This window comes from Salmo salar, chromosome ssa04 (assembly GCF_905237065.1).
Source record: "Salmo salar chromosome ssa04, Ssal_v3.1, whole genome shotgun sequence".
NCBI classification, from domain to species: Eukaryota; Metazoa; Chordata; class Actinopteri; order Salmoniformes; family Salmonidae; genus Salmo; species Salmo salar.
In genome coordinates this window covers 19,597,769-19,610,431 of record NC_059445.1, presented here as the reverse complement: position 1 = coordinate 19,610,431, position 12,663 = coordinate 19,597,769, and the positions used below count along the sequence as shown (strand labels likewise).

The 12,663-nt window shown below is 42.5% G+C and overlaps 2 protein-coding genes across 3 annotated transcripts in view; both read right to left on the bottom strand.

The window, feature by feature from the left end:
- LOC106602512 (zinc finger protein 69 homolog) overlaps window positions 1-12,663 on the bottom strand; it is a 506,109-nt gene that overhangs the window by 206,765 nt on the left and 286,681 nt on the right. The gene's annotated exons all lie outside the window — the stretch shown is intronic.
- On the bottom strand, window positions 2,401-12,518 carry LOC106602412 (uncharacterized). Its single transcript, XM_014195032.2, has 7 exons — window positions 12,041-12,518; window positions 11,542-11,672; window positions 11,205-11,378; window positions 9,798-9,947; window positions 9,304-9,415; window positions 8,966-9,090; window positions 2,401-3,701 (listed from the first exon to the last, which is right to left on the bottom strand). Exons 1-7 carry the CDS (start codon window positions 12,279-12,281, stop codon window positions 2,802-2,804), a joined length of 1,833 nt encoding a protein of 610 aa, XP_014050507.2. The 5' UTR covers window positions 12,282-12,518; the 3' UTR covers window positions 2,401-2,801.

Below are 12,663 nucleotides of genomic sequence, written 5' to 3'. Positions count from 1 at the left end.
CATTTCCAAGGATTTGTTGCGGGCAGTGGAGAGTACGTTTTGGTAAGTCTCAATTTACATCTCAGTCCTCCTCGTTTCCCCCTTTTGTTGTCTCTGTTTCCTCCTGGGAGTAGATCCTTCATCCCGTGTGGCTCAGTTGGTAGAGCATGGTGTTTGCAACGCCAGGGTTGTGGGTTCGATTCCCACGGGGGACCAGTACGGAGAAAAAAAAATGTATGAAATGTATTCACTACTGTAAGTCGCTCTGGATAAGAGCGTCTGCTAAATGACAAATGTAAATGTAAATGAAATCATTGGGGTGCAACAGCTCCACTGGTATATTCCATGATGAATTAGCGGGGCCCGCGGCAGTGTGTAGATGCTGTAGGAACTCCATTGACAGTGGGGAGAAGACACCCATGGGATTACGCGGTGTATCGAACTTCAAGGCAAATACAGCGTCGGTGCCCACCGACAGGAGAAGCAGCAGTTGGTATGAGAAACTTTCAGATTCCTCTTAGCAAGGCAGGAGGGTTGTAAAAACAACACGTGAGTTACAGTGGCAAGAAAAAGTATGTGAACCCTTTGGAAATACCTGGATTTCTGCATAAATTGGTCATTAAATTTGATCCGAACTTCATCTAGGTCACAACAATAGACAGTCTGCTTCAACTAATAACACAAACAATTATACATTTTCATGTTTTTATTGAACACACTGTGTAAACATTCACAGTGCAGGGTGGAAAAAGTATGTGAACCCTTGTATTTAGTAACTGGTTGAACCTCAACCAAATGTTTTCTGTAGTTGCGGATCAGACCTGCACAATGGTCAGGAGGAATTTTGGACCATTCCTCTTTACAAAACTGTTTCAGTTCAGCAATATTCTTGGGATGTCTGGTGTGAACTGCTCGAGGTTATGCCACAGCATCTCAATCGGGTTGAGGTCAGGACTCTGACTGGGCCACTCCAGAAGGCATATTTTCTTCTGTTGAAGCCATTCTGTTGATATACTTCTGTGTTTTGGGTCGTTGTCCTGTTGCATCACCCAACTTCTGTTGCGCTTCAATTGGCAGACAGCCTAACATTCTCCTGCAAAATGTCATGATAAACTTTCATTCATTTTTCTGTCGATGATAGAAAGCTGTTCTGGCCCTGAGGCAGCAAAGCAGCCCCAAACCATGATGGTCCTTCCACCATATTTTACAGTTGGGATGAGGTTTTGATGATGGTGTGCTGTGCCTTTTTTTCTCGACACAGTGTTGTGTGTTCCTTCCAAACAACTCAAATGTAGTTTCATCTGTCCACAGGATATCTACTGGAACATCCAGGTGCACTTTTGCAAACTTCAGATGTGCAGCAATGTTTTTTTTTGGACAGCAGTGGATTCTTCCGTGGTGTCCTCCCATGAACACCATTCTTGTTTAGTGTTTTACGTATCATAGACTCGTCAACTGAGACGTTAGCATGTTCCAGAGATATCTGTAAGTCTTTAGCTGACACTCTAGGATTCCTCTTAAACTCATTGAGCATTCTGCGCTGTGCTCTTGCAGTCACCTTTGCATGACGGCCACTCCTAGGGAGAGTAGCAACAGTGCTGAACATTCTCCATTTATAGACAATTTGTCTTACCGTTGACTGATGAACATCAAGGCTTTTAGAGATACTTTTGTAACCCTTTCCAGCTTTATGCAAGTCAACAATTCTTAATCTTAGGTCTGAGATCTCTAACGAACATCTCCAATCTCATCTCATTGATTGGACTCCAATTAGCTTTTGGAGAAGTCATTAGCCTTTGGGCTCACATACTTCCAACCAACACTGTAAATGTTTAAATTATGTATTCAATATAGACAAGAAAAATACAATAATTTGTGTGTTATTAGTCTAAGTACACTGTTTGTCTATTGTTGTGACTTAGATGAAGATCAGATCAAATTTGATGACCAATTTATGCAGAAATCCTGGTAATTCCAAAGGGTTCACATACTTTTTCTTGCCACTGTAAACTACTAGGTGCCTTTTACTAGTAGTGATCGGATTAAAAACAAACGCACAAAGAAAACAAAAACAAAGAAAACACACAAACAAATCAGCGCACCAGAAAAGCACCCGAAAGCAGTTCTCTCAGAAACTTTGATATAACAGTCGCCAGTTTGATGTAAAAGTCCCCAGGATTTTCAGGGAAAACGTTGGAAGTCTCTACCCCACCTGTCGCCGCAGGTACTTCATCCTGGTCAGGCTCACTTCCAAACTCCATGTCACTCCCTCCATGGTCACTTGTAACAGGAGACAGGATCTCACATTCAGTAGTTGATCTGTATTCTTTAACACCATTACTAGGTATATATTCAGAAGACGTTTGAGCCTTGCGCCTTTCTTCCCACTCCGAGAGATCTAGACAAATCAAGACACCCGTCTACACTGAAGAGGAAGGATCTTATTGGTTGGCGTAATAGTTCAAAGGGTGTGGTTAAATGAAAAGGGTATGTGCACTGTTCTTTGTAATACGCTACTGGTTATTACCATACACATCAGATCTCATACTAATCGTATCTTTCAAGCTGAGAGCAGACTTGTTTAGAAAGAACAGAATAGAATGACTTTTCCATCTACATCACTTCAGTAAGGTAAATATTAAACTGTCCTTGTTCAAGCCTAGGTTTACTGTCTCTTAAAAACAAGTTAAACAGAGGATTAATGAGGGGTATGTGGGTATGTGGTTAATTACCCTCTTACCCCAAGACACTTCACACGATAACAACATGTCAGCTAAAGAATTATTCTCTGACATCCCCTGCGTACATCTGAAGATGCACTGCTACAATTTCTCCTCGTTGTGGACACTCCTATGTCTGATAAGCTCTTGTAGTTTAGTTTGCACTTGAAGGGTGTGAACGGTCTGGTGCGTCTTCACATAATTTGCCTCAGCAAAGCGCTTCCCACACGTGGGGCAGGCATACGGCATGTCTGTGTCCGTCCTAACGCTCGGTCTCCCATGTTGTGACCCAATGACACCAGAGGTAGAAGCAGGAGCCACCCTCAGTAGGTTAGTCTTTGAGCTCCCTCCTTGACCTCTAGTCATTGTTTGGGTGTTGTTGGGATTGTGTGTTGTGTTATAGGCTAGGTGAACGCCCATCCTGACCCTGTCTGTATTAGTGGGGTAACCATGAGGCAACTGAGGAAGGCTAGACCCAGGTCCAGGCTTTCTATTAACCCAGTCACCAGGCATTAGATGAGACCCTGAAGGAGAAGACAGATTTGCTGATAGACTACCACCAGGGGGGTCTCCCACCACTCTCTGTGAAGGCTGAAGCCCAGGGTGACCTGCTCTGTTCATCATGGATACTGTGGTGTTGGTATCATAGGAACAGGAGGGTCTGTCTCTATCAGCCCCAGGCCCTGTATCATCCTTGCACTGAGACTGTGAAGAGAAGGGTCTGGGCTGCAGACTGGATCCCTGACTGGAGCCTCCGTCTCTCTGATGACCACCAGGACTGAGGTTGTTCAGTCCACCTGTCCACTGGTTGTGTTCTATGTAGTGGTTGCGATGGAGTCTCTGTCCCCCGTGGTTGGGTCCAGGTTCTGACTGGGGAAGGAAGAGTGACAGCTCCTGATCCATGGTCCTGATCCGGGGCCAAGGTTTGTGACCAGCCGCTTCAGAGGTCCAGTCTCTCCCGCCAGTAACACCGGATATCAGCAGGTCTTCATGGACTGCAGACTGCAAATAAATATGGTACAGAAAAGCAAAGGTTTATATAAGAAACTCTAAAATGTTAACCACAGTCAAGCCCGTCTAACACTGTGATTCAAGTACCTAACAATAGTCAGTCAGCACCGAGTCAATTTAGTATTTAATTTAAACAAAATGGCATTACTCACATTTATTGCACAAAACGGCACAAGAATAACTTTCTATGGTAACACTTTTCTGTAAATCTGGTACCTCGCTTTGATAAAATGAATTTTAGAATACTTTGGAAAAGGTTCAATATAACATTACACACAGCTTCACTACTTCAGGTCAAGTAAACATGAATTAAGGTACTATCATTATTTCACTATAAAACATCAGTATCAACCTAAAAGGACATGTCCAGCAGCAGCTTGACCGCAGGGATGACAAACGCCCCTTCCCCCTCCACAATATAAATCTAAAGTAAAAATGTTTCCATCATCTGCCATGAATTTGCCTTGATCAGCCCTAGCTCTTATCGACGTAACACAAACCCTTGCGACACCATCAAAGTCGACATGGTGTTGGTCCAGTTGACGACACTCTCAGCCGATCATGCCTTCACTCAACCGAGTTTGGCCCGAAATGTGAACAATGGCTGACAGAGGTAAGTTCAATCGTTTTTCAGTAGAGAAACTAACCAACCAATTAGCTACCTAATCAACTACAGTTAAAATTGTAGATCGTTTTTTGGTCTTCTATTACGAAAGCAGGCTATTGATTAGGCAAGCTAGGTTAAATGTCAACTAGCTTGAATGCTAACGTTAGCTAACTAGCTAACATTTAACCAAAGATTTTTATAACTAACCCAAGATGGACCACAGCCTGTCGTTTCCAATGGGAGAAAAGTAATCATAGCGGGCAGAACAAGCAAGGAGCTGGGCAGAGCCAAGCATGAGCTTGCGAGATCCTATTGGCACGTTCTCGCATGTATTCACAAATATCCGTTAGGGATCGTCTACTCTGAAGTGCACGTGTGCAATAACTCAACCTTGCACTCCTAAACACCACCATTTTTTAAAACTTTGGCAAAGGATAAAGTCTACAAAACTTAGTCCACTCTGTTCGTAACATATTGTAATTTTGGGAACAGAAACTGTATTGAGATCAAATGTTTTATTGATGAGAAAATTAGCAGAATGACGGCCAAATCCATCTTGCTTTATCTTCTCCCACTGCCGGCCACTGCGCTTCCTCTCATCACCATATTTGGTGGTGAGTAGAAATAACAACCGGACGCTTCAGATTTATACATCTGGTGAAACATCTGGCTCATTGTTCCATCTGTGGTTTAACCAAAGATGGTTTCGTTTTATATACACAGTATCTAGTTTAACTAAGAGCATTGTAGCGAAGTCAAAACTGAGCCATGCTGACTGACAAGTGGCATGAATTGGTACAGCTCGGCCCTAAATTGCACGTTATTATTTAGCTAAATTATCATCCATAGATGCCTACAGCCACAGCAGTCTTAAAATTGACTGTTACCTTGATTGCAACATTAAGATGCTAAAACATTTAAACTCCTATTGAACTGTGACATCATTTCCTGACATCTTGTTTCCCTTTCTCGCTCTCACTCCAGTTGTTCTCAATACATGTTTAACCAGGTGGAGACAGGTCGGCGTTTACCTTTTCCAATGTCTATGGATTGTACAATGATTGTAAATTGGGACTTTCACTCCATACTAAATCTAATTCCATCTCCTGTATCGTTCTGCCCTCTCTTAAGATGATGCTGCTGCCCCACTGTAAGAACCTGGAGATCTTCACTGATGGAGGTGACGTGGCCACAAACAGTGCCTGGGACTCGTTCCAGTGCTACCGCTGACTGGAGAACAGCCAGGGTGTGGTCAAGACAAATTCATCTTTAGTGTGTCAACTCTGCTGCACCTGGGAGCTAAAAGGTATGGCACCGCACTCCCAACACTCATGTATGTTTAAACATATTTGTATGCTAATTTACGTGTTTCTTAAAGTGACAATCAGCAGTTGAAACAATAACAAAGCATACTCCTCACCACTGTTTCTGTGAAAAAAGAGGGTGGATGGGGCTGGAGAAATGTAACCACTCAAATTCATAGACAGAGCTATGGATGCAAGGACAGACCTTTGCTCCTCCTTAAACCCCATTGGAGGAGATGTCCCAAGGTTCCTCGCCTCAGACCTGCTCCAATGGGGTTTGAGAAGGATGCGAGTAGAGGAAGTGAGGAGTTGATAAAGGAATTTGTTTAAAGTAATGACTAAAGAATTCCACCCTGAAACGTATTTAACGGTGTGAAATGTATTAGAATTATAAGACTATAATCCAATAATGTGTGTGTGAGACAAGTTAACGGTGAGAAATGTATAGTTGAGAAAACAAAGGACAACTGAACTACACATGACCTGGTTATAACTCTGAAAACTGACAACAGGAAAGAGGGCCCTTCCAAGGCCCCTCTAATCTAGGGAGGAGAGGAACGGCTAGAAATTGCCAGGCTGGTAGAAAAGTGATAAACTAGGAATGTGAACTGTGGAAAAAGATACAGCCCACCTAAAAGAAAGGTGGAGTTTCTATTGAAAAGAATTGAGCTGAGTGTGTGTGTGTGTGTTAAAGACTGTTCTCATTTTTTACATCTCTGAATAAAGAACAACGAACCTTTTGCAGTATCTGAGACTTTGTCTAATTCTTATTTTGAACCCGAGACTTACAACCTCAGGGAATTGGTCAAAGCTTAAATTATTTAGTTATCATCATTGGGATTGAAAATTCTCGTGACAGGAGTTGAGCAGAGATTAGTTGGGACAGAGGTCATGTCATTGTTTTAGTTGGAATCTTACGTTGAATGATACATTTTATTATCTGTTTGCACTTATCTATGTTCTACATATGCTTTTTCCACAGATGGCTCTGGCTTGCTGATGAAATCTGACTGAAATTACACTGTAGTCAAAACTTTCAATGCCAAATTGAAATCATTCAATATTCTGTAATTGATAGAAAATGATAGTTTCCAACCAGACAATTACTATACATCAAATCTGTTTCTCAGTGCAATGTTTGGTGAATGCATGGCATCGTTTTTTCTTCAGTCCTCCTTTGAATGCTGTGTGTACTGATTCAGTTCTAAACGACCATCATCGAGTCCATCCTCAACCTCCTTGATCACGGCAACGATTGGCCGGTCTGCTGAGAAGGTTATTGGCTGCCACCTGCCCTCCATTGAGGTTTCGCATGACTCCAGGGCAAGGAAGCGTGCAGAAAAGATCATCGCCGACCCCCTCCACCCTCTCTTCCAAACGGTTCAGGTCAATCACGACCCACCCACCTGAACAGCTCAAGCAATCACACTATGGGTTGCAGGCTGCGTAATAGCCAATCACAACACTGGACTGGCCCAGGGCAGGAATTTGTGAGTTCGTCCATCACTCCATGCACCTGCCTTTAAGCCCGGCCCCATTAGACTGAAATCCAAAAGGTGCCAAGACTTTAGAGAGAGTAATTGAGAAATTGAGAGCGAAAAATTTACCATGAAAAGTTACTATTGCTGGTGGACAATAATGCATTCAAATGTATTTTTACATGTTGAATCACATTTCTTTGCTTACAGTTCGATATGTATTATTTAAGACATTTTTCTGTGACAATTATGTTCTGCTTGTAGGACTTGAAGTTAACTGGATACCCAATAAGCTTGTTGTTGTTGATTGACAACTTCAGCGATTTAAATACTTAACAAAGAGCTGCAGTTAGCTTCGTAATGGGTAGCAAGTAATAAGTTAGTCCTAAATATTTCCAAAACTAAAAGCATTGTATTGGGGACAAATCCCTCAAACCCTAAACCTCAACTACATCTCGTAATGAATAATGTGGAAATTGAGCAAGTTGAGGTGACTAAACTGCTTGGAGTAACCCTGGATTGTAAACTGTCATGGTCAAAACATATTGATGCAACAGTAGATAAGATGGGGAGAGGTCTCTCCATAATAAAGCGCTGCGCTACCTTCTTAACAGCACTATCAACAAGGCAGGTCCTACAGGCCCTAGTTTTGTCACACCTAGACTACTGTTCAGTAGTGTGGTCACAGAAGGACCTTGGAAAATTGCAGTTGGCTCAGAACAGGGCAGCACAGCTGGCCTTTAAAAATACACAGAGAGCTAACATTAATGACATGCATGTCATTCTCTCATGGCTCAAAGTGGAAGAGAGATTGATTTCCTTATTACTTGTTATTGTAAGGTGTTGACAAGCTGAATGTCCGGAGCGGTCTGTTTTAAACTACTAGCAAACAGCTCGGACACTCAAGCATACCCCACAAGACATGCCACCAGAGGTCTCTTCACAGTCCCCAAGTCCAAAACAGACTATGGGAGACGCACAGTACTAAATAGAGCCATGACTACATGGAACTCTATTCCACATCAGGTAACTGATACAAGCAGAATAATCAGATTTAAAAAGCAGGTAGAAATACACCTAATGGAACAACAGGGACTGAAGAGACACACAAAAGGTACAGACACATGCATACGCACACATTATGATACTGTTGTATGGTGTGTTGTGGATATGTGCTGGTGTAGGGATGTTATATGATGTACTGTTTTATCTTTAGCTCATTCAGTACAAACATAGTTCAGTTTTATCTGTTGTTTTGTGGGTGCTTTGGTGTGTTTGGACCCCAGGAAGGGTAGTTGCTGCCTTGGCAGCAGCTAATGGGGATCCCTAATAAATACAAACTTCATATTTCACCTAGCTAGCCAGTTATATTTGCGAAGCCGTAGCAAAGTAGTGTGCAACAGCCATGGAATAATGCATACATTTTAACAGACATTACATCAAAAAAGTGTGAAAATGAGTACATACTACGCAGTTTAAGTACAGTATATCGGATGGTATTATGGGTATTCGGACACGGCCAGTGTCTGTGTTGTCGCAGGGTCCATGTTCCAGTTGATAGATCCTATAGAAGGCAGGCTGAAGGCAGCACCTGTTAGGGGGTTAACCTGAGGCGCCATCAGTCTCTCTGAATCACAACTATAGGAGCAGGATGGAGCATCACTAGCCGAGTCTGTCTGTTCTCTCCCACCGCAAACCGACATCTCCCAGTCCCCGCAGACTAAATCTACGCTTCATCCTGGTCTCAGCCAGTCTGTTGTAATGAAGACTAAGTTTGGTTGTTTTGTGTTCGACTGTCTGTTTCTGGTTGTGGTTAACAGTGTTGTTCCCCAGCCCAGAGTTGAGGATGCTGTCCCATCCACTGACCTCCACTATGTCGCCTCTGGTCCTGGCCTGCTCAGTGATATCGTCCTGCGAGCCCTTAGCTGCACCAGTCAGGGTCAGAGAATCCAACACGGCCACCCAGTATTTGTTAGCGTCCAGCCAACCACCTGCAGGAAGAGGTTACAAAATAGACTTTACAAACATGGCATGAGTTAGTTACCTGGTCAAGTTCATACATTATAATGTGCATTTTAGTATGTGAACATACATTGTATTGATTTAATTTTATGAATAAAGAGAAAATAATAGCCAGGTGCATCACTATTCCCATTGAAGATCTATTACTATTAGTATGTAGGCTATATGTATTTCTCCCTTACCTTGCTCCCCCATCTTTAGTCCACTCAGCAGGTCAATGCTCTCTGGTCCATCTTCTATCGTCTCCTCTTTGACCAGCAGCAGATCAGGCTTCTCATCCTCCATGTCTACTGACTGTAAGAGATACAAAGTGAGAGGATGTCGAATCAAGAAATCTGATATGAGCACCCTGCTATGGAGTATCTTCTGATTGGACAATGAGGGATTGCTATAAGTACTATGCAAACATGTTAGTTGATTTGATTACTTGACAATCTTTAATGGTTTGATAATTGAAAAGCATGGTCCCCACACTTAATCAAGACCTGGTCCCGTATCCACAAAGAGTCTCAGAGTAGAAGTGCTGATTGAGGACCAGGTCTCCACCTGTCTAATTGTCTTATTCATTATGATCTAAAAGGCAAAACTGATCCTAGATCAGCACTCCTACTCTGAAAAGCTTTGTGTATACAGGCCCTGACCTAATACCATTCAGACAGTAGTTTAGAGGGCTCACCTCAGTGAGACTGTGTGTGGTCCTGTGCTGCTCAGCTGGTTCCTCTGTGGGTTCAGGAGGTGTAGTCTGGTTGTCCTCCATGACCATGGTCCCCTCAGGGTTCCCCAGACCCTCCTCACACATCAGCAGCACATCTGAACCCTCCTCCTCCTAGAAGAGACAGGTGATACAGATTACAGACATACACAGATAATAAACACACTTTCAGCATGGAGTGTTTACCCATCCCCACTATGTTTGAGTCCTATACTGTAGTTACAGAATGATTTCACTGTTGTTAAACCCATCATGGTGGACATAAATATAATGTTGTGGGTATATGTGTCAGCTATGATAAGACAAAAGTCATCAAAAGACAAACTATTTTGACGTGTACAGTAGGTGTTTGTTAGTGTGTGGGTCTAGAGTCAAAGAAAGTCTTAGAATGAAAAGTCCTATTTTGTGTTTATTAAACATAAACTAGTGTTAAATGCACCATATGTATAAATCAGCATTCATTTCCTCATTAAGTGTCTTGGGAAAATGTGTGAACATTATATAGCCTACACAGCACAAACAATATGAAACAGAGACTTTTTAGGCTCATATCACACTATCTGTGGGATCTTCTCTGCTGTCAACAATGAAAATTAATCTTTGTCATGTTTGATCTAAACGTCAGAAGCTATTCGTGTGGAACGGTAACTTTATATTTTAAAGAGTGGAATGTTTTTTCTGCTGGTGTATCCTGAGGTAGCTCCTCACTGAGAACCTCTTCCTGCAGTGTGTACAAGTGAACAGCCTCTCTCCTGTGTGGACCCACTGGTGCCTCTTCTTGTTTCAGGTTAATGTCAACTGCACAAGTACAGTGAAATGCCTTCCTTGCGAGCTATAAACCCAGCAATGCAGTAATCAATAACAATGTAATATTAAAAATAACATAAGGAAAAAGTAAATAAGCATATTATATACATATTCAGGCAGTTCCAGTACCATACTACAATTTGCAATGATACTGGAGTGACAGAGGGAGACATGTATAGGGGTAAGGTGACAAGGAATCAGGATATATGATAATCAGAGTAGCAGCAGCATATATGATGATTGTATGTAAGTAGGTGTGCGTGTGTAGAGTCAGTATAAAAGTATGTGCATATTATGTGTGTGTGGGGAAATTATGAATTGAGTGTTTGTGTGTGTTGGAGTGTGCAGGGCCCTGTGAGTGTGCATAGAGACAGTGCAAAAATAAAATACAAGGGTGAACTCAGTCCATGTAGCCATTTTGTTAGCTATTTAGCAGACTTATGCCTTGGGGAACGAAGCTGTTCAGGAGCCTATTGGTGTCAGACTTGATGCACCGGTACCGCTTGCCATGCTGAAGCAGAGAGAACAGTCTATGGCTTGGCGGCTCGAGTATTGGCGACTGACCTCCGTGACGCTGCGTCGGGCCCTTGGCTGCGCTGGGGTGGTAGTGGGGTCCTCCGTGGCTACAGGGGGCGCTCCAGACTCTCCAGTCTGGATGTCTCTTCTGTGCCGTAGGTCCTCCTCTCCTTCGGACCTCTCCTGCTTGACCCCAGGACCTGCAGCCTCTATATCTGCAGCCTGACACAAGAAGATAATGTTGTAGGGAAGTCTCACTAGCTCCCCTATGGCAGATAAATGAGGATGTACATTTAAGCAAGTGAATAGATGAGGGGAGCCTTTCTGAGAGGCCACATCGACTTACAAAGTAACTATTTATTTTACGCAACACTATTACACTGACCTCTATCATGATAATGTGCTGGGTTGAGGTTCCACTCCCCTCATCAACAGTGATTTGTTGACCATCTCTCCATGTGTTGTGTCCCACCGGCTTCACAAAGCTCCTGTGGCCTCCAGTGAGACGTCCTTCACCTGAGAGAGTGATTGGGGGAAAAGTGGTGGTTAGGTTAGGTACTGCCAATGCTCAACGGTATATTGTACAGTATTGTCACTGTCTGCAATTGGCAAGGATGTAAGGTAACACTTCATAACTTATTGATATACTATTTATTGATCAATGTATTATGTTCCATGAATCACATTGTTTTTATTGACAAAATAGGAAATGCAGAAAATCTTAAATCTGGTTAGAATATGATAGTGTATTTGCGCAAGATAGCTAAATAAATCAGAGGAATTATTGCATACAATCCAAAAACTGAACAAGACCCAATTCTTGGTAACACATCACATGTAGAGAGGAATGGGGCGACAGGCCGCGCAACCTCAGCAAAATGTACCTCTTGCCATTCCTCTGTATCGGTCGAAGAGCTTGAAACTATTGGGACGACTGACAGGGACGCGCTCCCGTGCCACCTTCATTTCCAATAGTTTCCTCCGCAATCCTCTGTTTTCTTTCTGGCTTTGAGTTATTTGCAAACGAAACACTGCATAATCGTCGTCTACGACTTTACATATTTCTGCCACGGCTGCATTCGCTAGCACCTCCATGATGGAGGCTATTTGAGCGTGATAAACCATACAGTTATATATGTTTAGCAAGCTGGCGTTATAGAGATAACATCTATCAACTAAGTCCTGTCTGCAACGCGAATTAAACACTATGTGGGGTAAGTACGTGATGCTGTGCAGTTAAAGACTCATATTTTGAGTTTCAGGTTGTTTATAAATGTTTGATTAACAAAAGCGCTAATGTGGTCACAGTTCACTTCCGTTTACGTCTTTTTCTTAGTGTGAGTTTCCGGAAGACTTGACGCTATGTTGCGTGTTGCTTGCTGCCATTCACAGGTCGGAGGAGTCATGGGCTAGGAACATATATATATATATATATATATATATATATATATATATATATATATATATACAAAAATATATATATATATACAAAAATATAAAGGCAACA